General features: G+C 39.9%; 1 protein-coding gene across 10 annotated transcripts in view; it reads right to left on the bottom strand.

Moving 5' to 3' along the window:
• RIMS2 (regulating synaptic membrane exocytosis 2) overlaps positions 1-26,904 on the bottom strand; it is a 787,778-nt gene that overhangs the window by 242,528 nt on the left and 518,346 nt on the right. For 5 of the 10 annotated variants that reach the window (XM_039525805.1, XM_039525808.1, XM_039525818.1 and 2 more), the window contains 2 exons: positions 17,770-17,926; positions 13,521-13,637 (listed from right to left, as the gene is read on the bottom strand). In XM_039525805.1, coding sequence (XP_039381739.1) covers positions 13,521-13,637; positions 17,770-17,926 — 274 coding nt within the window. The remainder of the gene's footprint in view (positions 1-13,520; positions 13,638-17,769; positions 17,927-26,904) is intronic. The other 5 variants (XM_039525817.1, XM_039525806.1, XM_039525807.1 and 2 more) reach the window with 1 other exon arrangement.

Below are 26,904 nucleotides of genomic sequence, written 5' to 3'. Positions count from 1 at the left end.
GGGCTGAGAAGAGGGGGTGGGGGGAATTTGGGACATGCAGGGCTGCGGCGGCCAGAGAAAGAGGTGACTTTCCCCAACTCCAGGGCTGTGGCTGCTGGGGAGAGATGGCCTTCCTTCCCAGCCTCAGCTCTGTGGCTGCTGTGGCAGGAGAAAGACCCCCCTCCTTCCCAGCCGCAGCTCAGGGGCTGCCGTGGCACAGGAGAGAGGGCACATCCATTGCATTAGAAAGGTAAGACTATTGATATATGAGTTGTGATATATGAGTTGTGTTCTTTTATTTGTAGAACAACAAACATTAATTATTATTAAGAGGTTTTTTTATATAGTGCTTTTATCCAAAGCACTTTACAATAGTTAGCTAACAGTACAAACAACATTTGGAAAGATCATTGAGTGATCTGCCGAGACCCTCAGCACTTTTAAGGTGGTCCACAAAAAAAATATTTGAGAACCACTGACTTAAAGTATCTCTATTTTAGTCTATAAAAATAGTACAGTGGTGTGTTAGTAATAGTAGTTTAATTGGCTCTCTTTGTAAGGGGCCTGTTCTCATTGATGACGCATGATAATGATTTCCATTAATGTTGGTGGAAATTATCTATGTCCATTAAAGACATGGGGGAATTGCACTCTAAGGCTAAATCCTCAAGTGTACCAAAGCAGTGCTTCGCATATCTGGGTGGAAAAGGGGGCAGCTGGGAAGTTGGGAGTCAATCCAGCCCTTAGCACAATTTAGACCAGCTCCAGGATTATTATAAAATATATTGGCTTGCAACATCTCCTTTGAAGCAGCTAAGTCAATGGGGATAACCAGAGCATGGTGTTTTTCAGCCATGGCCCCTCCCTTCGTATAGCAGTTCTGAGTCCCCTTCTCACTACCAGCACAGAGCAAAGAGGACGTAACTAGGTCTAGCCCTGTTTGTTTTCCAATTCTCTATAAACTAAAACATATAAATACAAATATGTAAATGCATTAGCGCAGGGACAACATATTATTCTATGTTTTATACATCAACATGTGAATTTGCAGGACTTTATGCCAACAAAAGAATAACAAGAACAATAATAATCAACACCCAGTATGATATCTCTACTATTTGTTTGCAAGTATTGTATGTATTTTAGCTTAAGAACATTTCTTTATATTTAAAATGATAAATTAAGTATTTAAGCAGGAACATCTGTCATCTCTCTTTATAATACATTTATACAAGGGAATGTAGTAAATTTTTGAAAACTATTTTAATGGCAAAATCTGACCTGTGATCTAATCCAGGTTCATAGCTGTTTTATTTGCTTTCCCACAAACGTTTCAATGACTAATTATTGTCTAAACTAGAATTATGGGGATGGAGTTTTATTCATGCAAATATGAGTCTGTGTATGAACAAGCAGAATCACATTTAATTATGCACTTTTGCACCTGAAATATAAGGATTTAATGCTGCTTTAAATCCTAATGTACAATGCTGCAATAGCTGTAAACACACACACACACATGCACAAACATACCAGTATTGCATTTTTGTTTGAGAAAACAATGATTTTTATGCACACTCAGGTTTTGTGGGTTTGTTAGTAAAGATGGCGGAGGAACATGTTTTAAGATCAGATACAGAAACTGCCTCTGCAGTAGAACTACATGTCCTTTTCACCACACCAGTCTCACATGTGTTCTGTATATACTACATAAGAATGATCGTGGTCAATAACTGGTGAAAGTAGGTCAAATTGATAGGCTAGTTTGACAAAAATAGAGACTAGCGGATTCAGTCCATATTCTTTTCAGGTATATGGACGAATATGCATTGTGATGTATATAGGAAAAAATACATGGCAGCAATTAATTTCAATTACACCCATGTAAAGATAAGGCTGTGGTTGTAATGTTCACAAATATGACCATTCATATACACAGATATACAATTACTTTGTGTGAACGTGAGGTCTGTTATACAGCAAATAAATCAGACATATCTTTCCTCTCCCTCAGTCAGGAAGGAATCCCACTGTATTTATATCTGGATTCCACATATATAGCTAAATGTAATGCTTTGTTATACGCAAAAAAGGACAGGAAAAGATTTTAAATGTCTTAAATACCAAATACCCTGAGAAAACTTGCTTCAATACAGAAATAAAACCCCCTATGGGCCTGCGTCCTCCCTGTCACCCCAACCCGGGGGTGACAGTCTCCCTTCCCCAGGCCAGAAGCCTGAGCCTCGGACTATTTCCTGCCCAGCCTTGATCCAGAGCCTGGGCTAATTGACTGTTTATTTGCCGCTCAGCCTGCACCCAGGCCTGAGCCTCAGATTCTTTGTTGCCCTGCCTTGATCCAGGGCTGGGGCCAATTGACTGTTTGTTTCCCACCCATCCTGAGCACAGGGCTGGGCCCCAGCTGCAAGCAGAGACCACTTTGTTCCCCAAGGCAGCCGACGTATCAGTGACATAGTGAGGCGGGGTGGCCTCCCAAGGATCCGGAGAGGGAGGGCTCCTGCACTGAGCCACTATAAACCCATATAAAGTATCATTAAACAACTATAACCCATACTAGATGGGGACACCACCTTGAAAGAAATCTTTCTTTAACTCCCTCTAATGGCCTCAAAACAACCCTCCAACCTCTCCAAGCTCATCATCAGAAGCAAGCTCCCCACAAACCAGGACACACCAACTCAAAGCAACACCAGACCCTGCCAGAACAACAGATACAAAGCTTGCAGACATAGCTCCACTGCTATGATGATCAACACCCTTCACAACACACCTTTCAAGATCCATGGATCCTACACATGCCTATCTCAACATGTGGTATATCTCATCCAGTGCAGTAAATATATAAGTAGGGGCATTGCCAGCAGATCAAGGGATGTGATCATTCCTCTCTATTTGACATTGGTGAGGCCTCATCTGGAGTACTGTGTCCAGTTTTGGGCCCCACACTACAAGAAGGATGTGGAAAAATTGGGAAGAGTCCAGTGGAGGGCAACAAAAATGATTAGGGGGCTGGAGCACATGACTTATGAGGAGAGGCTGAGGGAACTGGGATTGTTTAGTCTGCAGAAGAGAAGAATGAGGGGGGATTTGATAGCTGATTTCAGCTACCTGAAAGGGGGTTCCAAAGAGGATGGATCTAGACTGTTCTCAGTGGTACCTGATGACAGAACAAGAAGTAATGGTCTCAAGTTGCAGTGGGGGAGCTTTAGGTTGGATATTAGGAAAAACTTTTTCTCTCAGAGAGTGGTGAAGCACTGGAATGGGTTACCTAAGGAGGTGGTGGAATCTTCTTCCGTAGAGGTTTTTAAGTTCAGGCTTGACAAAGCCCTGGCTGGGATGATTTAGTTGGGAATTAGTCCTGCTTTAAGCAGGGGGTTGGACTAGATGACCTCCTGAGGTCCCTTCCAACCCTGATATTCTATGATTCCATGATTCTAAATGGCCCAATAACAACTATGTAGGTGAGACCAGACAATTACTATGCTCTTGCATGAACTCACATTGGAAAATGATAAAAAGACAAAAACACCCAATCACCTGTGGGTGAGCACTATCTGACCTATCAGTCCTCATCCTCAAAGGAAACAACTCTTTCAAAAGATGAGCATGGGAGCTTAAATTAATTACTCTGCTAGACAATATAAATCATGGACTGAACAAAGAGACTGGATTTATGGCTTGTTACAATAATCTGGAATCCACTAACCCCCCCTCCAGAGATGTTAAGAGGCCACTCTACCTTGAATGGTCCCTTACAATATGTGCTAACTAAACAGTTTGTTCCAATCTTGCATTTTGCTGTGATGCTGGGAGTACCTTTCGCAGACCTGAGGAAGAGATCTGTATGGCTTGAAAACTTTTCTCTCTCAACAATAAAAGTTGGTCCAATAAGAGATATTACCTCACCCACCTTGTCTCTTTAAAATTTCCTGGTCTCACTTATCTCCTGCTGTGCATAAGGTCCTTACAATGCTCCCTACATCTTTAAATGGTCCAAATAGTTCTTTAGGCACTCCACTTCTTTATAAAGGTTCAGGTAGCCAATAAAGGAACAGAAACCATGCTATGTGCTTCAGGTGACCAATCACACAACACACCAAAGTCCAGGTCTGAACACACACACACACACACACACAGTAAACACATACACATTAACATTAAAAGGTTATAAGTACACTGTATTGTACTTCTTTCTGCTCTTCTTATAGTGCAAAGAGTTAAATGTTTTTGACTTCTGTGATTTTTTTTTAACAACAGAACTGAGCCCTTAGAAAATAATTATCCTCTTTTCAGTTTCCATTCCCCTCTGAGCAGGCCTTATGCCACTGCCTAATGTTCTGCCCCCATCCTGGCAGAGGTGGTAAGTCAGGGACCTGGCTGTGGGAAGGGAGCATGGCTGGAGCACTGCTGCATTCTGAGGATCCTCAACCACTAGAAACCACAATAAACAGGCCCAGGAATGGGTGCGGGGCTTAACTGTGGCGTAAAGCCAATTTTGTCTGTCCCCTTTGAGCTTTCACCAAGCAGCGTCTGTCAGTCCATGTTTTTGGGTCCAATCTGCATATTGTTTACTCAGGTTGTTTATCTATCTTTTCCAATGTCTTGCCCAACCATTTTTACTTCAGTTGGTGCTCTAATTACATTAGTCACATTAGTAACCTCCATTTTTATCAGGCACTAAGTACGAGGGTGGCTATAGTTTTAGCTGTTTCTTTTTGTCTTTGGAACCAGGCTAAGAGTGTCCCATTCTTGTCTCCCCAGTCATATCCATATCTTTGTGCCTTTCATATGAAGTGCTCCTGTGGTTTGAGAAACTGAGTAGTTTCGTTCCTTTTCTAAAGCTAAACCCTTCTGAAATTTTTGGTCTATAGTCAAGTGTTTATTAAGAAATAACATGTAGGAAATGATGGAAACACAGGAGACTGCCTTAAAGGCTTCCCATCTACTATCAGGGAAAGTTTCCTGTCCGTATTTTTGAAAGCATATTTGCTCCTGATTATATTTTTTAAAACATCAAAATAGTTTTATTTATAAAAATAGACAATTATTTCAATAGAGATTCTTAAGGATACATGGGTTGAAGAATCAGATACAATCTGATAAAGAAAGGCCATGTTAGAAGCAATTTTCATTTTGGTCAGAAAGTGATCAGAGCAACTCCATGCTACTTATTCAACAGAAGTAGTTGTGTCCTGGGGCTTAAAAAACAAACAGTTATTGCAAGAAAGAGACTCAGAAACACATGAATAACAACAGTACTACCAAGTTTGTGGTTTCAGGGTTTGCTTTATATCTGTGAGACCCAGGAACTAAACCAAGCAGAGCCCGAATCTTCTCCATTAAGATAGTGCTGAAGAGAAACAACTTGAGCTTTCATTTATTGAGAGGTTGAAGTTCCTTGCTGGGGAGCTCAGTAGTACAATCACTTGAGCACCAGCATATATTAAAATACAAACAAAAAAGCCATCTGGCTCAGAACATATGATCTAGGTAGGTTTGTCTTTCCTCCCTGCTTAGACTGCCCTTCAGTTGCTCAGAATCTACCTTCAGAGTGCTTTTTAATAAAAGCTAATTGTAAGGAGAAGTTTTTATGGCTAGATAAAGTAATACCATCAAAGCTGGTGGTGTGACAGCAATTTATATACCTTTCCCAACCACATCTTTTTCATTTTACTGATATTAGTTTGTAGGAGGTAAAATTGGTGCAAAATTAGAGTGCAAAAGGTCTTTTCTTTTTGACTAAAGTGTTTAAGGCATGGACACTCCATGAGATGCAATTAACATAGTTGCCCATTTTGATATATGTATTTAAAACATCAAAATAGTGATTTAGAATATAATAATAAAGCAAGGTTTTATATTTCTTAACAAGATTGCTTGTTTAATTCAAATTCAAATTGTATAATTATAGCAATTATAAAAGTGCTTTAAAAAAACTCTGTAGACTTTTGACCAAAATTAAACAATACACATATATAAATTCCATTGTTAACAAAATAATTTAAACAATTAAGTTTTGGGGCTATAAATACACTCACTAAATTTCTGACATATATCAAATGATCAGACTGCGCGGTTATCAATTTTAATTATAGTTTAACTCTGTCATCAAGACTACATGCCAGTGTGTCTATTAAAATTCAGTAAATCAAAGAAGGAATATTGGCCTTTAATTAAGATATATAAACATGACTTTTAGAATAATTAATGTTTTAAAGGATTAATCATAGAATCACAGAACCATAGGGTTAGAAGGGATTACAAGCATCATCTAGTCTATTCCTCTGCCAAGATACAGGATTTGTTGTGTCAGATGGCTATCCATCCTCCTTTTGAAAACCTCCAGTGAAAGAGCTTCCACAACCTCCCTATGCAGTCTGTTTCATTGTCCTACTGTTCTTACAGTTAGGAAGTTTTTCCTGAGATTTAATTTAAATCTGCTATGCTGTAGTTTGAACCCATTGCCTTGTCTTGCCTTCTGTGGCAAGAGAGAACTATTTTTCTCCATCTTTCTTATGGCAGCCTTTCAAGTATTTGAAGATCAATATCATGTCCCCCCTAAACTTCCTCTTTTCCAAACTAAACATACTCAGTTCCTTCAGCCTATGCTTATATGGCTTCCATTCCATCTCTTTGATCATTTTTGTTGATCACCTCTGGATCCTTTTCAGTTTCTTTACATCTTTTTTATATAGCAGTGACCAAAATTGGACACAGTATTCCAGCTAAGGCCTAACCAGCCCCAAGTAGAGCGGTACTATTACCTCCCGTGACTTGCATGCTATTCCTCTGTTAATGCAACCCAAAATGGCATTTGCTTTTTTTGCAACAGCATCACATTGTTGACTCCTGTTCAGTTTGTAATAAAATAAATAATAAAATAAATCACATTTCAGTGGTTGAGTGCTAAGGATTCAGCCTACATCCAGGCAGAAAAAAGTTCATGTCTTCTTTGCTGCTTTGTTAGTATTTTGTTTTTCAGTTCTGAGTATTAAATTTTCAGGGAACATTTACACTGCCATTAGACTTGAAAGTAGTAAGAGAGTCTTGTCTGTGTCAATAGGAAATTGTTCCTTCTGCATCACTAACTGAAAAATGTCAAAATTACTGCATTTTATGAAAAATATATATGACTTAGTTCCCTGCTCACTTTTGTATTGTGTCCTACTAGGACTGACGGGGTTAATTTCTTCTTTGGGGCTGGGGAATAAGAGATGGATGTTGGTCATGTAGGCATGTCTGGGTAGGTATGAATGAACTACCAAGAACTGTCAACATATGAATGGAGTTACCCTCAGACATACAGTGGAAGATCAGGGACCAGACATTAACTTGTACCACCTGGCAGCTGAGGGAGGCAGAATATGTGAAAATAGTACAACTAGAACTTGAAACAAAGAACTAAGGTGTCAGGAAACTGTTGTAAGAACTTTGCTTCCCAGTGCAGAGAGAAAGAGATGGCATCCTGGACGTTTTGGGCCAGAGTGGCAGGTAGTTCTGCCACTATGGATGTAGTGGAGCCACTACAAAAATTGGAGGCCTCAGGCCTTGCTCTAAAGAGGTATACTCTCTGAGAGTCTGTATAAAAGCCATAGGTAGGCTCTCAGTATGAATCCATGACACAAGCATTCTTATATTCCTTAGGGCTGCCAGTAAGAAAACCACAGTCCTATGACGTTCTTGTCTCAGCTTCATGGAATATAGCAAAGAGTATATTATTCTACATTCTCTTAGGAAGTTTTCTGTCCTCAGAACTCTCATCTACATCACTTACAATCTGGGTTGAATGAAATGTGGGAAGTGTTTTAGAAGGTGATAGATTCTACTCAGGCATACTTAAGTATATTTTCTTTATCTCTGATTCAGGAAGTGAAAGATGACAGTTCTGGGGAAGTGGTTTTGAGAGGTTTTTGTACATTTTGGGTGAATTCTTTAAATATATATTTTAATAACGCTAAATGTAAAACTATATATCTAGGAACAAAGAACGCAGGCCATCCTTACAGGATGGGGGACTCTATCCTGGAAAGCAGTTACTCTGAATAAGATTCAGGGGTCATGCTGGATAATCAGCTGAACATGTGATCCCAGTGTGATGCTGTAGCCAAAAGAGCTAATGCAATCTTGGGATATATAAACAGAGGAATCTCGAGTAGATTCAAAGAGCTCAATCTATTTAGGTTAACAAAGAGAAGGTAAAGAGGTGACTTGATTACAGTCTATAAATATCTACATGGGAAACCAATAATCAGCTCTTCACTCTGCCAGAGACAGGTACAACATGACCCAATGGCTTGAGGTGGAAACTGGAAAATTCAGACTGGAAATAAGGCTTAAGTTATTAACGGTGAGAGTAATTAATCACTGGAACAATTTACCAAAGGTTGAGGGGGATTCTCCATCACTGACAATTTTAAATTTGGATGTTTTTCTAAAAGATATGTTCTAGAACATCAGTTCTCAAACTCTGGGGCAGGCCTCCCAAAGGAGGCATGGAAATGTGTCAAGGAAGGCACGAGCTGTGTGCATTTTTTTTTATTATTATTAATAGGTCTGCCAGTCAGCCCGGTGCACACCTGGGTGGCTGGGGGAGAGGAGATAAGGGGAACAGCCTGAGCCCCGCCATCCTGGGGCTGACTGCCAAAATCCCAATCCCACCCCTGGGGCTGACAGCCCAAGCCCTGCCGCCCAGGCTTGAGCTCTCCTTCCCTGCCCCTCAGTCCCTCACTGGGAGACAGCCAGGGCTCTCATTTCCCCTCAGGCTCCAATCCCTCACCTGGAGGCAGCAGGGCTCCGGCTGTCAGCTCTGGGGTGGCAGCAGGAGCACAGAAGTAAGGGTGGCAATGGGGCACTAAACCTGCTGTGAAAAGTGATATTGACAAATATCACTTTTCACATTGCCACCCTTACTTCTGTGCTGCTGCTGGCCTTCAGAGCTGGCCTTCACTGCCTTCAGAGCTGAACGTCCAGCCAGGAGCCACTGCTCTCCGTTCTGCCTTCAGAGCTGGGTGGCAGTATATGTACTTAGGGGAGGAGGGCAGAAACAACTACAGACCCAATGAAATAAGTTTGAAAACCACTGCTCTAGAAATTATTTTGGTGAAGTTCTACTGCCTATGTTATACAGGAGATGAGACTAGATGATCAGAATGGTCCCTGCTGGCCTTGGAATCTATGGAAAAGACATATTTTAGCAGGTTTCCCACCAAGTTTCTCACACTGGTGTGTTTTGCTTCTTCTAAGAAGAAAACAACTCTTCCATTTCTCATTCTGGATCTGTTTTTCAGATCCTCTCAATTCTCTCTTTAAAAAAATAAAACAACAACAAACACTTATTTTTGTTGGATGATTTTAACTGCCTGGGTCTGTCTTTACTGAAGTTAGTTTAGTCTCAATGTCATCCATTTTTACTTAGAGTTCTTCTTTTATTTCTTTGTTACCATTCCTAATTGCTTGCAGGATCACTGAGGAGATAGGGGACAAGAGTTTCCTGGTCCTGCCAGTTGCAATGGGATTCTCAATGGAAAGGTGAGAGCATATGCTATCGGGTTCTGGGCAGCAATATCTGCAGTGTGAGGTGGCTTCAATACAGAAATGTGGAATTTGCTAAAAGTAAATATCACTAATGTCTGTATGACCTTGTGTGTTGCTGAGAAGCTCATCCCCACCCTCAGGAACATCATTTAGCAGCTCTTGTGATATAAATAGTGGGTTTTCTGGGATATTTCAGGGGGTGTGTTGTTTGTTTGTTTTGAATTTTTCCCACTCTGGGTTTGATAAACCCACTCAAATATTTCCTGCCTGACCCAGGGCACGATGAGTTCGCGCAGTGCCGTTCAACATATTCATAACTGATCTGGAAAAAGGGGTAAATGGTGAGGTGGCAAAGTTTTCACATGATAAAAAATTACTCTGGATAGTTAAGTCCAAAGCTGACTGAGAAGGGATCTCACAAAACTGGGGGCTGAGCAAGAAAATGACAGATGAAATTAAAATGTAGATAATTGCAAATAATGCACATTTGAAAACATAATTCCAACTATACATACAAAATGATTGAGTCTAAATTAGCTGTTCCACTAGAGGAAGATCATGGCATTATCATGGATAGTTCTCTGAAAACATCTCCACAATATGCAGCGGCACTCAAAAAAGCTAACAGAATGTCAGGAATCATTAGGAAACGGGTAGATAATTAGACAAAATATCATAATGCCACTATATAAATCCATGGTACGCCCACATCTTGAATACTGCATGCAGATCTGGTTGCCGCATCTCAAAAATACTATTGTTTTGATTCTTTAATTACCTTCCCATTCACATTCCTTCTGTATTTCACAACAGAAACTTCAATGGCTGAAAGTTTGGGTTATACTGCTAATAACACACGATAGACAGGATACATGTATAGTTGGTTGGCTTGTTTTTAAATACAGAACAGTATATAAAGTATTTGTTTGGAGAGGGAAAAAACAAGAAAAATAATTCTTCAAGTGTTGCCACTTATGGAAGTTCAAGAAAATCATGAAAATAAGCATAAAACCAAAAAATCATTAATCTTCATCCTTACAGATCTGGTGAGCCACTCTGTCAGCTAATGAAGTTCCAGAGTGCCATAAACTAAGAAACATCGTCCTGAGCATCTACTGTCTTGTTTGCATCATGATATTGCATGATCACAGTACAGAGTACCTTTGTACTGATACAACACTATGCTACTGCTGCAAACATCCCAGTGCAATGCCAAAACATAGTGTCACAACTCTTGTGTATTTTTCTGACACACCTGTTAACAAAATGTCCATTATCTAATTAATGCTCCCCCACCCAAAGTGCACTGAAGCAGGATGTATCTGCTTGAAGTGATGAGGAGGGATTCTAGTGGTTCTGTTCAGCACTCCCTGCACTGTTGTGTGTGCATTTGTACGGTAACAAGGAGAGCGTCTGCCTGAGACCAAACTCAGGCATGAAAACAGTTTCTACAAGACCTATATGTGGTGCTTCAAAGAGCCAGAGCTTCATGACTATTGACTATATAATAATACCCAAGAGCACTCTGGGTTTTTTTCCCCCATTCCAAAAAAAGACATTCATTAGTTACAATCCTGAGTTAATTGCTTTAGGATATCAAAATTAAATAAACTGGCCTCAACACCCAGCTAAGTAATGTTTCTCCTGGTGATGGCATAATTACAAAACCCAGGCAAAGATTCTAATACAAGAAATCTGTAAAGATAAATACACAATCTATGTATATTTCTAACAAATACAGTTATAAATCTAGAACAAAAAAATTGTTTGCTTTTCAGTATTTCACTTTTATGCATTTGCTGTTTTGTCAAAATTTTTCTGATACTGATTTTTTCCTAATATTTTTACACGGATTATATACGGGGTGCAAGTAACTTAAGGGATTTACTGCTATGCAGGGCTGGGGTCCTGACCAGGTGTGTGGGGGTCCCCTTGGGTGGAAGGGGTGGGGCCTTGGGCAGAAGGGAGGGGGCCTTTAAATCGCTGCCGCTACCCCGGGGCTCCAGCAGCCATTTAAAGGACCCGGGCTCCGGCTTCAGTAGCAGAGGCCAGGAGTTCCGGGCCCTTTAAGTCACTGCTGGAGCCTCATGGTAGCAGTAGTTGTGGCGCTGGCTGGGAACCAGGGGACTCTGGCAGCAATTTAAAGGGTCAGGGGTTCTGGCCACTGCCACTACCCTAGGGCTCTGGCAGTGGGGCGCTGGCAGTGATTTAAAGGGCCCAGGGCTCCGGCTGTGGTAGCCAGGGGCGGCTCCAGGCCCCAGCACGCCAAGCGCCTTCTTGGGGCGGCAAGCCGTGGGGGGCACTCTGTCGGTCGCCACGAGGGCGGCAGGCAGGCTGCCTTCAGCAGCTTGCCTGCAGAGAGTCCGCTGATCCCGTGGCTTCGGCGGACCCTCCGCAGGCAAGCCACCGAAGGCAGCCTTTCTGCTGTGCTTGGGGCGGCAAAAAGCATAGAGCCGCCCCTGGCGGTAGCAGTGTAAATCACCACTGGAGCCCCGGGGCTCCTGGCCATTGCCGCTACCTGGGGCTCTGGCAATGGGGCTCTGGCAGCGATTTATAGGGTCAGGGGCTCCAGGCGCTGCCGGGAGGCCAGGGCCCTTTTAAATTGCCTGCCTGGGGAAGCTGCCCCCTGCCGATATATTTGGCTGTATACCGGCTCTATGCCGGACCGGATCACCTCTGATTATATATAAAATAACTACGAGTTGAGATTTGCCTGGGGATTGTGTGCCTCACATTTATGGACCATAACATTAATACCCTTTTAAAACACAATGGTCTTTTCTGTTCAATATACTTAACTCAATTTCCTAAATTCTTAATTGGATTATTGTTAACAACTTCAGTTATGTAATTTTGATGTCACTTATTAGATAATCCATCTTTACTAATAATCTGCAAAAATATTAATTTGGCATACAGCAACTACATAAATTCCCACGACGTATGATAAGTGAAGATGGGAAAATATATCTCTATTGCTCATTGGTATCTGTAAAAAACAAATGCTACAGTATTTAGCAATCTTGCCTGCATAATTGTGATGGGTATATTACCATCTTGATGCTCAAAACGTACTCAAGTGAAGAAGTATTTTAAAACTAAGGGAGACAAATGCTTTCTCTTTTTGTTTTATGACCCAAAGTCGTGGTGGCAAGCACACAGACCTTTTCTTTTTTTTTAACTAAAGGCAGAAGATACTTCAGGTAATACAGCAAAATGAGCTACACTATCCGAGATACTATAAACTGTATCTCACTTCTAACTCAGTAATATTCAGATAGGTTGATATGTCTCTGCTCATGATTTATGAAGCCCTGTTCATCAGAAATCTTTCTATCATGGTGAGATGTGCACTGTAAACACACAAGGCCCAATTCTGATCTCAGAGAACAGCAAAGAAGCTTATTGTAAGGGTAAATGGCTCATAAAGTTAAGAACAGATAAGAACTATGCCATATTTTACTTTTGCTATATGCATGCTACTTCCACTATACCCAAGGGGAGTTTTTCACAAACACTGAGTACAAAATATGGACTTTTATGTAATTTTCATACAGCAGTGAAAATTATCAACTAAGAATTCTGCTACATATTTTTCAACATATTCGCCAGTTTGGAGACATTACAAACACAGTAAACAACAAACATTGTTTAAAGAATTGAAAATAGTCAAAATAAAATCAAATGCACAGAGAATCAGTCTTGCTGCTGGTGTAACAGATACACCTCAAAGATTTTCTGTTTTCTTTCTTTCGAAGAGGATACAAGATGGCAGTTCAGGCAGCCCTGTACACACTGTGAATTTTAAATATTAAACCACTAAAAAGAACAGCAGAGATATCATCTATGGAACTCTGAGGCTATGTAGGTTTCTGTGGGTTTTTTGTTTACTTTAGTTACCTGAATTTAGGGTTAATACATCACACTGATATAATTCACTTGTGATGACTATAGACTAAAGAGGTTTCTAATTCCTATATGATTTTTACCTCTCTCTGTCTAGGGAGTAGTGGTCATCTATTGCACGATGTCTATCCATTCGGTTCATGGTATTATAATGTGCAGCAGTAGATCGAGTCCCTCGGGGTCCCTGTTCCACATTCCTACTGAGGACATAAAAGCCATCAAAGTCTTAGGGTGAGTAGTGCACCATGTCCTTATACTGATTTGTAAAATTAGTTCTGTTAATGAAAATGTCCGCTATAAAAAAGCCTTAAAAGGTCTATCTTTCACATACTTGTACTGTTACATAATTATAAGTCTCATGGTGAATTGTTTTGATGTAAAAGCAGCAAAGAGTCCTGTGGCACCTTATAGACTAACAGACGTATTGGATAATGAGCTTTCGTGGGTATGAGCTTTTGATGTAATGGCTATAATTATTTCAAAGAAAAAAGGCACTACCTTTGTGCCACAGATACTGCGACTTTAACACAGGAGAGGATTTGAGCCATTGTACTTATAGAGTGATACATTGTAGCAGAAGTCTGCTTTCTAACTGAGAGATTTATTGTAGAGAACTAGAATGTTTCAGGGTCCATCAAATACAGGGCTGGTGTTTTGCCATATTAGGCAGAAGCAATCTACTATGGAGTGAAATGAGGACTACTAAGTAAATTCAGCCTTCCAAGCAAATTATCACCTGTACAAATCACTAGATATATGTTTTGCAATGAAAGCAGCACAATAATTTAATTTGCATAATCTAGGAGTTTAAAGGAAGATGTATTTAAATTAAACATTTTCTATATTCTAGTAGCAACAAGTAATTATTATAGTGATGAAATCCTGGCTACACTGAAGTTTTACCACTGACTTCAGTGGGGCCAAGCTTTCACCCATAATTTATTCAATATAAACTCTGATAACCAGTGGTATCCAATGACCCCTCTCCTCCTGCTGCACCACAGAACAAATCAACCAGTAGCAGGAAGAAAGGAAGATAGTACTATCAACTGCAAAGTTTATCAGGTAAATGCAATAGGATATTTTCATTTGTATGTTCACAGAGTTTATTAAGAAAGATGTTTAAAGACTATCATGCAATGCAGGAAATGCATATATTTATTACAACTGTGTTATAATTTTAATGATGCAAACAAGATTAATCAGAATAATAAGGTATTTCCGTATTCTTGGCATTTTTGGTCCGTACTATGAAATCATGAAGTATGCAGTGACAATAATCTTCATAGAAGATGTATATACCTTAAATATTTATTTAAGTATATTTTTGTTACATATGCATGTCTGCATTCGTGTACACATAAATACATATGTGCATACAAAGTTATGTTAACAAAATAATACGGTTGTAAAGTGAAACACTCAAATGTTAGGAAGTGCCAGAATTAAGGCTTGTATTACTCCTGGGGGAATTCTGTGCCAAAAAAATAAAAAATTCTGCAACAAACAAATAAAAATTCTGCACCCAGTATTTTACAATTCTGCAGAATTCTGCATATTTTCTTTGTCAAAATAACACAATATAATCATGTTAGTTTCAATTATTTTGGTAATGTATTTAAACTACAGTACAGTGGATGGAGAATGGGAGTGGGGAGCACTGGAGGAAATCCCCAAACTCCCTTTGTCTAATAGTAATATAGCTAGTATTGGCCCTTTATTTCTAGTTATTAGTTAACAAATATATGCAGTCATATGCTCAGTGTTACATTATAGGCAACTGAAGAGCAAGTGAGGGCTGGGGACTCAAACTCACAATTTATATTCGCCACTGATCATCTCCAGAAAGGTCAGTCACAAACAGTTCATGGAGCACATTTTGATAGGAAATTATTCAGTCCAAAAATTTGGACCAGTTCTAATCCCTAAAGCACCATAAACATTTATAAGGTCACACTGTCCTTTACAATGAAGCTCCTTTTCACCACTCTGGCAATGTCAAGGAGCCTTAAAATTTTTACACCTGTTTTATATTCCTGGCGGTATTCACTAAGAACAATGGGAACGATTTACTAAGCAGGCAGGCTGCTACATTCTGCTCTGCCTGAGGAGACAGAGCCAGCTCCACACCTACCTCCTCAGAAACACCCCAAAGCCCTTCCCCTCCATGCTGAGAGTGCTGCAATAGCGAGTGAGAGGGACAGAGTGTCTCTCTCTCACTTGCACAACTGCCCAGCCCCACCCACAATGGTGATTTACATCTCTATCAGCTGCTCTGGACACCCAAATTGACCTTCCTGCACTGCCAGGGAGGGGCACCTGACTGCTCTTGCAGCTTCCCTTTGCTTCCCCATCAGAAGTAATTTTTCTGCGGGGAAGCAAAGAAATCTATGGGGCCATGAATTCTGCGCACACACAGTGGTCAGAATTCCCTCTGGAGTATGGTATGTATGAATTATGATAACCTAACTCAGCATCATATACAAAGTCTGTGGCAGAGCCAGGAATAGAACCCAGTTCTCTCCTGTGTCTCAGTCCAGGGCTGCAAATACAAGAAAACATCCTTTCTTTTCTTGCAGTCTTCTCTCTCATTAAATGTTCATCCTGTGCATTGAATGAGGCACAACTAGTATGTGAGCACATAATTAAAGACAGAATGCTAATGCCATGCAAGGGGACTGAAGAAGTTTGTATAGGTAAACTTAATTCTGGCATTTCCTACGTTTTGAGTACTTGAGACTGTTGCCTTAATGTTATTTTAACGTTTAAAAAATGGTATTTCCTAGGTATACTAAAGGCAAACTGAAAAAAAAATCCTATCTAGTGGAATCATATTGATCCTCCCCAAAGGTCATCAGCAGTGTTGGAACCCAAGTACATTAGATCCATACAGAACACTTGCTAAATTATTTTCTAATCATGTCATATGTTCATAGATGTTAAGGCCAGAAGGTACCATTGTGATCATCTTATCTGACTTCTGACATAACACAGGCCATATGACTTCCCTGTATTAATCCCTGCTTCAAGTTCAATAGCTATGCTTGACTTAGAGCATATCTTTTAGAAAAATACCCAATCTCGATTTAAGTAAATGAGACCAGAATAAGCTCCTCTGTGTGTCCTATTTAGCTACTTCCTAATTAGGTTTTTATTTATAGTAGGGTTGTAGTTATTTATTTTACTGGATTTTTAGGTAGGAACCTATCATCAGTTACCCGTATGTGATGAATTATGATAATGTGTGTGATGTTATCTGTGCATAAGTAATAAAAAATAATAAAAATATGTTTAGTGAGAAAATAGTAAGTAACTAAGTAAATAAATAAATGAATGAATGAATGAATGAATAAGAGGACGAGTACGTTAACAGTTTAATCTAAAAAAAGAACAAAGGAGAAAAGGAGAAAAGGGAAAACAAAAAAAGAGAGAGAGAAGTAGAATTCCTATGGAAGAGCATGCCAACATGTACTTGGTTCAGAATATTCGACACTGTGCACTCAAAGTTTAACAGGCAATATTAACAGTATGGCCAGATCATCAGCTGGTATTAAATCAGTGCAACTCCACTGATTTCAGTGTAGCTATACTAAATTACAGTAGCTGGGGACCTGGCCCTTGAAAGTAACACTAAACACCAAGAGGAAACCCATTCTACTCTATATCTCTATTTTTGCATCCTCTTGAAGGAAACCATTTCCACGAGGGCAATGTCTGTCCATGTTTAACAAGACTGTTTTTAAATAGTATTTTCAGTCCTGTAGTAGTCTTTGCCTTATGTAGTTGGGGTATAAGAAAAATGTCCTGATCTTTGTTTCACAGGATCAGAGGCTGCTTGAGAAAAAAGATGTATATTCTTTTCTGTATAAAAAGTGGTTGTAGAAGTGTTAATCTATTTTTGTTGCTTCCAAAATGTGTAAAAAAATATTGAGATACAGAATCTTTGGATTTCCTCAGGCTTGGTCATTTACCATAGTGGTAGAAAATAGCCATTGAAAAACTGATTAAAAACAAAAACAAGAACACCTCAGATCATAAAACCTTTAACCTTATAAATCTCTCTTTAAAAGAAAGGAGATAAAAATTTCTATTGCTTTCGATTGGAATGTATTTTGTGTCAGACTGATGTAAAAAAAGTGAAGGAATAATTTACACATGGCTATATTATTAAAAACTCATTTTTCATTATTTCATAAAGAGCAAACCAATTACTCTGTGTTTCTGTCATTCACTATTTTTCTTGGGGGTGACGGTTATTTCAGACATCCTCATGGATTTCAACAGCACTTAATTTCATACCCTCCCAGGCATTGAATCTATATAGTGATTTACCTTTGTGGAGGAGGGACACTGGGAGACCAAGATCTAGTCCGTCCTATACTATCTGTACGGTGAGGGGACCCTGACCGAGAGCAGTGATTGGATGACATCACTTGTTCTGGCACTGATAACGTTGAACTCTGAAGATCTCTTCCATTATGTCGGTAATCTAAAGAAAATACAAAAGATGAGCAAAACTAAAATCACATTTGGGTTTGTTTATTTTCTATTTTATTAAATATGTAGCACTTGTTAAAGATGCCATAAAACATGAAGAATATGGCAATGTTGTTTTGACTGTTGACAGACATATGTCTGTTTTAAAATGCATGAACCATAAAATATGTGTATAGGTATGTTTCCTACATTTATGATGGAATTTCCTTTAAATGACCAGCACTTAAATTGTCATATATCCAAACAGTAATATAGAGTAAAAAGATCTGTGAAGAATATGATGCATTAATTACATTAATTTAAAATAGAATTTTTTATTAGAACAAATATTACAAAATTAGTTGCTGCAATTTCTAACAAATGGTGTAATGTCATGATCCATCACTTTTCATAATTCAAAATAGTTCAAAAATTGATGATCCTAAAAGAAAAGTAAAACTCTAGGGGTCAGGGGAGGGTGCAGGGGGAAGGTTTGGGAACTCCTACTTCAGAAATAGGTTGAGCAACACTGACATACTGAAATGGGATTCCACTCTTGGGATCAAATTTAAGCAATAGTGATTGCTTTGTAAGTGTATGTAAGAAGGAAAATGTGGATGTCCTGAAGTTAACATCCTTGATGTTTAGATAGTATGACTCATGAGAAGTCCTAACAGAAAACCTACCAAGCTATAGAAATAGAAAATGGAATCAGATGGCAAAATGCAAACAAATGGTCCTTTTTATGACAGCTGTACCCATTCTACAGACATTAACAGAAAGAAATGGAATCAAAGGGGAAAAAACGAAATGGACAGACTTTCTAAGGTATTTCATATACACAAAGAAGAAACTCATTTAATATCAAGTTTATGGAGAAGAGACTCAGCAGGATGAACATATGAATATGAAATAAATGTTGAAAGGATGATAGACTCATTAAGGTGGAAATATATCTCCAGCCTTGGAAGGAATTGCAGATAAGTAAATATCATCATATTGTCCTACTTAAATCTGCCAGTTCCTGAAAATGAAGTCACTGCCCTAGGAACATTATCTTCTAGGTAATAAATATGGGATCACAGATACTGAGCAGCTGTAAAGGAGCTTTCATGACATTTGTCGGGACCATACTAATATCCAATGATACAGGGAGCTGTGTCACAAGAGATGGAAGAACTTTAAAACTAATCTTGATGACAAGGGGCTGCAGAGACACTGGTCTTCAAAGAGTTTATGACAAGACATAGTAGTTACCCAATAAACATGGATGGAATTGATTTTTCATACAGAAGAAGGCAGTCAAGTAGTTTGGCGAGGGGTACTGAAAGGGATCCACAATGGCCTGATTGCACCATACTGAAAAATGTTGCCACTTAAAGTTATAAATCCTTCTGGCAAATATCTGAGATAACAGCAGGACTTGAGATAGAACACCTATGGAACTCTACCCTGACAGAACCAAACTTTCCAAAGGTTCTCAGCATGGGAGAGAGCAAGACAGTCTGGTTCTGAGTAATTATCTGTGGGAACAGTCACTGCTCTCTGCAACAAAGCTAGGAATCGTACAAGTTTGAGCCTATATCAGACTACTAGGATAATCAAACCCTTACATCTAAGCTTGTCAGAACCTTTGCTAACAGAAAGGTACCGATAGAGAGGCATGCAGGCACCACCATCACCATGTCCTTTAATAGTCTGGTCTCTTCCTGGTGTCACGAGCAGAAGAGTTGTAGTTTCTTGTTTAGGTAAAAGGGAAAGAGATTCACAGCTGTTGTCCCTGACTGCCTTGCTGGATGTCTCTAGGCACACTTGAATCCAGTCAGTGTGTACAGTGGCATACAAGGTTGCTTCTGCCTTCACCTCTCATGGGGAGGAAAACAGGGTGATCCCAGAAACAGCAGGGTGACCTCACATTCCTTTGCATTCTGTAGAGATGTTCCACTGAATTTTGAAGTTACCCTTTCTGGTGAATGGAAGATCTTGAAGCTTTGTGGAATCCCATGTGGAATTCAGATGCCTACAGCAAGCAGACCTTCAGGTATCCACTCTTCAGCCAATAATTCTAGGCAATATATCATATACATCAAAGGCTGCCCGCACCTCATATTGGGCCAGATCCATAACCTCATTCACAAAATTGATAATCTCTCCTGGCATTCCCTGCCTGGAGAATAAATTCAACTAAAGCATGAGCATTCATCCACACCCCAGTTTGCTCTCTGGCCTTATAGACTGCAGACCATAAGAGAGCAGCCACAAAACAGTAAATCCACTTCCAAAAGGACTGCAGCATTGAAACTCTGTCCTGGGGTCCAGTTTCACGGATTCAGGTGGTTTTCTCTTAGCCACAGCAGGTCTCTGTCATGTCTTCATTAACTCATCAGAAATAGGACAATGCCATATTATTCCAATGTGCTCCTAGTCCAGGTACTTCTCAGTCTTGGCCATTGGTAACAAACTAAACCAAACCCAACTGACTTAGAGTCATGGTTCCCATGAAGCATGACCTCGTCAAGCAAATCTAGTACCCATATATATCATGCTTGACTCCAAGACAAAGGATGCAGCAATCATGTTAATCTGCAAGCAACTTCTTCCTGCTACATACACACATCTTCAATTCCTGTAATAGATAACAGTATAAATACTAGCTGCATTTATTGACGAAGATGTATCAACACAAAAAACACCAAAATACTCAGTGTAGCAGATGTCTAACAGAATGCTCACTGAATGGGTCAAGATATACAAGCTTTAAAATGTTGAGAGTTGACAGACATATCTATGTGTGGAAGACTACTGGAGCAAAGTCTTGACACGTCAAAGCCTTGATACCAATATGCTGATACAATTCCTTGTAACAACAATAGGGTTTTCAGAACTTGAGTCAAATATTTAATTCAAATCCCTTTAATTAATATTGTGTTTTCCTCATCATCATTTAATCAGAGAAAACCAATTTGGTGTGTTTCTGGCTTTTATTCAAGAGCATAAACAATCAGAAGTTTAACCAATTTATTATGCTTCCATAAAATACTAAAAAAAAATGAAAATTTGATTGATCTTACAGTGTAAATCAAGATAGCCAAATCAAGGAATTAACAATAATACAAAACAGAATTGGAAAGAACAACTTGAGATCAACAACTGGTCAAATCCTTGCATGAGCACAATCACTAATCAAATCACATAGTTAACAAAATACCAGAGATTAAGTGGATTATTTGGTCTTTCTTTCTCTATGCAGTTTATTTAGCAGCTTATACTTTCCCTTGTTGAAACAATGGGTTAAGTTTTAATGTGTTAAATACCATAGTTAATACCTCTAGTGATCTGTGGTAAGGTTTTCTTTCAACCTAGGTTAATCAATGCCCAATGGTAATTTGATTATGGGCTTATATGCATGCACTATTACTGGCTATACATACATATGCATGCACCCCTAAAAAGGCTAGGATAAGAAGTCTTTTCCTGGCAGGCGTCTCTGCATAGGTATTCAAGTATCCTGTTAAGGAAACAAACAAAAAAAGCAAGTTACTTAGAAAAAGATAAAGGATCTGCTCTTCACCTTGCTTGGTTGTGGAGCTTTACTGTCAGTCAGGAATGGCAGTTTGGGGAATTAGGAGATGTCTTGTGGCTCAGGTATTGTCAAGCTAGCAGGCATCATCCTCTGGTCAACTGGCCGTTCTACAATGTCTTGGTCTCTACTTTTCTTTGGAGGGAAAGTAGGAGTATCAGCCATCTGGCTGTCATCGTGGTGACCTCAGGAGGAACACACTCTCTTTCTCATTTACCAGGTCTTTTAAGGGAGAAACCCAGCCTGGTGTTGTTCCAAAGGATCTTCTCAGCAATCTTCTGATCAGAAGATCACAGACTTTGGACTCCAACTGCATTGTCCAGTCCTGGTCAAGTGAGGTCAGTCTGACCGTTGGTCCCCTTTAGGGGCCCTACTTCCTAGGGTACTGGTTCTTTGTCACATGCACAAATCTGGATATTTTTCCCAAGCAAGCATTGTTAGGGGAACAATAGGAGGTGATGACTCCACTAAAATGATTTCAGATCCCCTTATCTGGGTCAACAGTCAGAGCTCCTAAACAGCTTCTTGATCATTAGGTTCTGGCCACTTTCTTGGTCCTAATTTATGACCCACTACCCTCTGACTTAGAAAAATTCTTCCTTAACCATTCATATGTTTCATGCACATACTTTCTCAAGGTCTATGAGGCTTCATGAGTCCAATAAGAAATTGTAGAACTGTGTGATAGGTTATTTCACTCTATCAAGTTTCTGCTTAATGTCTTCATTCCTATAGGCCTATATGTCCTACATTCAGAAACAATCTGAAGTCAAAATAGAAGACACACTGATGCTTAGATTAAAAGATTAGTGGAAAAGGTATTTTAAGGCAGTTTGAGGCACAGACCTCAAGAAAGTTATATTGTGTGACCACGTAACTCAAAGCATCAACAAAAACAAACTATAATTTATTACTTAAGTAGTGCCATAGAAATACATGCTGCTTTAAAAACAAGGAAATATTCTTCTGCACAAAGAAATAATGTTCAGAGACTAATTTCTTATTGATGAAATTGGTATTTGTAGAGAATGAAGGAAAAAGGGAAGGTTGATATATAAGAGACGCCATGTACATGAGGCTTTTATTGGGGCTTTCTGGAAGTCAGCAAAACCAGAAAGCATACAACTGAGCACTGATAGGCAGATAAGATAAACTAGCCAGACAAATGGCCAGGTATTGAGCAATGGTCTTTATATGACTGGGATAAAGAAGAGTGGAAAGTTCTATAGGTGATATAGGGCATATGGCATATGACTGACCAGTAAGAGGTTTTGCAGGCTATCATCTGCTACCTCAGAGGGCCAAAAAAACTATGACCATGTTGGGAACATAAGATACAAGAATGAGAATTCCACGCAGATTGTATCTTGGATAGTTTAGACGTTATGGCAGATGCTCTCATAAAATATTTTTATTTTAAATTGTTATATAAAATTAAGAAATTAAGCTATGTTGCTCAACAAATCAATAAAATGGCATTGTGAACATAACTCAAAATATGTTTTAAAGGTCTAGGAATTTTAAAAAGTGTTTAATGTTATCATGCCACATTTGAAATAAAATGATACCTGTAAATCAGGTTTATAACAGAAATTCAAGACTGAGCTACAGAAATAGAAATAATTAGAAATGCACTGTATCTTAAAAATATTAATTTGTGTATTATAGCCAGTATGCTCACAATGCACTTTCTTTAGTTCCACAGGGGATCCTATTAGCTCTGGTAATATTTAACATCTTCATTAAAAATCTTAAGAAGGAGTAAACAGTATGCTAATTCAATGTGTTGATTATATTAAATTGGGAGTTGTTGCAGGCACTCGGAAGGACAGAAAAATAATATAGTTTGTCCGAGGAGAGGCTACAAAAATGGACAGCATTAGGTTTAACTTGGAAAAACACAAATTAATACATATGGGAAAGAATAATGTCAGAGACATATTCAGTGGACGTCAGAAAGCTAGGAAGTCTTAACTCCAAGAGAGGCCTAGCAACGATTGTGAACTGCAAATTAGAGACAAGTTTACAATGCAATGTGGTATCAAAAATATCAATAAGCTCTTCTCTGCATATGCACAGGCAGAGTGTTATGTATCATAAATATGAGAATTCCTTTTTATACAGCATTGAAGAGATGGCTACACCTATGGACAGTATTTAAAATTTGGGGAATACAAAGAAGGATAATAAAAATGAGTAAAAGCACAAAGTATTTATTTACAATGAACGATTTAAAAAGCTGAATATTTGAAGGCTGGCCAGAAATATTACTAAAGCAATCATTTTATATCAACCTGATCTCTTTCTTTGAGAAAACTGATTTTCTAGACAAAGGAAAGGCAGCAGATTTAATCTACCTGGATTTCAATAAAATATTTGACACAGTTCTACATGGGAAATTATTAAATTAGAGAAGATGGTGATTAATATGAGAATCAAAAGGTGGGTAAGGAACTGGTTAAAGTGGAGACTTCAGTGGGTTGTGCAGAAGGTGAATTGTCAGTCTAGAGCAGGGATCGGCAACTTTTGGCACATGGCCTGTCAGGGAAATCCACTGATGGGCCAGGACAGTTTGTTTACCTGCAACGCCTGCAGGTTTGGCCAATCGCAGCTCCTACTGGCCGTGGTTCACCGTTCCAGGCCAATGGGAGCTCCGGGAAGCCGCAGTCAACACATCTCTTGGCCCACGCTGCTTCCCAAAACTGGAGTTGGTGCATAGGAAGAATGTCTTGGTACCAATGACAAGATGTGTATCACGTCTCTAGCAGGCCTACTAACTGGTACAGAAGAAGGCACAAGGCCATACGGCAAAGCAACAAATCCAGATTGCGCTGGTACCAGTGAGAGTACCCTATAGAAGAGGACTCCTGAAACAGTGCAGAGTTGGTGTGACAGGGGCCCACTTGCCTCTTGTGAGCGCTTCTTCATGGTCAGGTGCATGCTGGCACTTTTTTCTCAGTTCATGTCCACTACTGCCATCTTTAGGTGGATCTTTGGTGACTCAGCCCTCTGGCCAAGTGACATTCAGTCCATGTGAACATAAATAAATAGATCCCTTCCGGGATAAACAGTCCAACAGGAGCTATAGCAGTACCCTCAGTTGGAACTCACTGTAGCCTTCCCCAGGCTCAGTTCTCAATCTGACCAACCAAGGCTATCACAGTATCCTGGTTAGCCTTTTCATCTGTAGCCCTCCCTGGACACTGTCCTTGTTCCATCCAACAGGGCCTATATCAGGACCCTCAGTTGGTATCAGCCTGCAGCCCCATCCCTCAGCTCAGGTCCTTAATCAATCCAACAGGGCCCATCACGGTACCCTCGGTTGGTTGAGCTGTGGCTCTCCCTGGACTCAGTCCTTAAAGTACAACAGGCCCCATCATGGTACCCTCAGTTGGTTGATCTGCAGCCCTCCCTGGGCTGGCTTGCAAGGGTCCCTACTCTGTTATGGAGCAGCACCCCCAGGTCTTCCTACCTGGAGACTCTTTGCCTCTTGGCCCAGCACTCCAGCTGAATTTGTCTTTCAATTTGATTTCCTTTTGGGGTATATCAGGGTGGGCCTGATTAAACTCCCTGTGCTCTGGGCTTTTAAGCCACTTCCCTAGTGGCTGTAGGGGGATACCCAGGCCCACCCACTATTCCGGGTCCCGACTCAGGAACCCTATGAGAATCAGCTGCTTTCTGCATCCCTTTAACTACTCACTATGTTCCTCTGGGCCACTTCCCCATGGATCCTGCACCTTCTCCCATATTTGAGTCCCAGCAGCCAGCCAGGAGCACCTTCCTTGCTCTCCTGGTGCATGCCAGCAGGCTGAACTTCTCTGTCCAGCAGCAACTTTTTAGGAGCCTGCTGGGCTCTGACTGGCTGCACCCTCAGCCTCGCTCTCTGATTGGCTGCTTCCCACACAGCCTCTCTATAAGCTTGGAGGACTACATTCTTCTGCTCTTTTTCCTGGGCCGGGGTGTGGTAGAATCATGAGACCTCCAGCCTGGGGCTTTCAGGCCTAGTACACCCTGTCACAGTTGGGAACAAAAAGGCAGAGTAAATCAGTTGCTGTCTGATAAGCAAGCAGGGTTGAGACTGTCAGTACTGAAACCAAGGTTGCTACCAGACTCACCTGATGGACATTGCTGGAGTAAACAGTACAATGCCACTCTGATCCTGCTTTGGTAATGAAGAGCATCCCTGCTCTATCTTGGGCACTTGGAGAGCCATAGTGATGTCCCCAACTCTTCCTACAACAGGAGGGAAAGTATCTCTGAGCCCTGGAATGGCTCCAATTAGTCTTCTGAGGTCTTTTCTTAGGGCAACCAAAGGAAGGAGAATGGTCCCTTTCTTTCCAGAGAGAAAAGTCTGAAACCAGTGGCATGTCAGGAGGCTGTGTCCTTTTCTTAAAGGACTGACAAATGGAGCACTTTTCCCTAATGTGCCCCTTGCCTAAACACAATAAACACTGGGTGTGGGCTTCATTATTCCGCATACTTACCCCACACAATGGGCAGTGTTTGAAACCTGGTGAGGGAATAACTATGTACAAAAGCTGACAAAGATCTCTGTGTTCTCAAAAACTGTGAGGTAAAATCTGCATGGAACGCTTTGACTCGGGCCATGTGTGGTGAGAAGGAACTGAGGGTGACGCCATCCTTATATAGCCATGGGATAGGCTAGGAGGGCCAGAGGGTGCAAGATACCACTAAGCAAAATTCTCTGGCTTCGGTGCTCTGGGCCCATGCACACCTGAGTGGGATATACATTTGCAACCCCCTAAAGAAGAAAAGATTGATCTGGAATGTTGTAAATTCAAATGTAAGTTGACTTAGTAATGCTTCTTAATAAAATTCCTGTATAATAATTTTAAGAGCAACCACTTCAAGCACATCACTTCATTCAATTTAGTATCAATAGAAATAACTAACAGATATCGGATAGTGTTCTAGAGCTGGATTAATATGCTCTATGCCTTGTTGCCATAAAATAATCTTAGCAAATTTGTAATTAATTCACTCAAAGGAATAATGACTGTACGTGTAAACCTCTAAAAATTTAATAATTAGCAAAATTGTGACATTTTACACAGTAGCAATACCTGTTACATTTTATATTAACATAAGCTAGTACCAAAGTAGTCCCTCAATTATGTAGGAGTTAATGCATCCATCTGCCATTATTTCCTATAAAAAAAATACCTGTGCCTACAAGTCCTGTGCCTACAACATGGCATGCAAAATTGTATGCCATGTCATACTGGAAAAAAACCATGTGGTTGGCTTCAACTGTATGTACAGTTAGTTTTCTGCCAGCATTTTTGGGAGGTAAAATTATTATTCCATTAAAATGGGTATTCTGTATGTTGCAAAAACACAGCACATTAAAATGGATTTGACTTTTAATGTGGAGATACAGGGCTCAGAGA

This window comes from Mauremys reevesii, linkage group 2 (assembly GCF_016161935.1).
Source record: "Mauremys reevesii isolate NIE-2019 linkage group 2, ASM1616193v1, whole genome shotgun sequence".
NCBI lineage: Eukaryota > Metazoa > Chordata > Testudines > Geoemydidae > Mauremys > Mauremys reevesii.
This window is presented reverse-complemented; position numbering and strand designations above follow the sequence as displayed.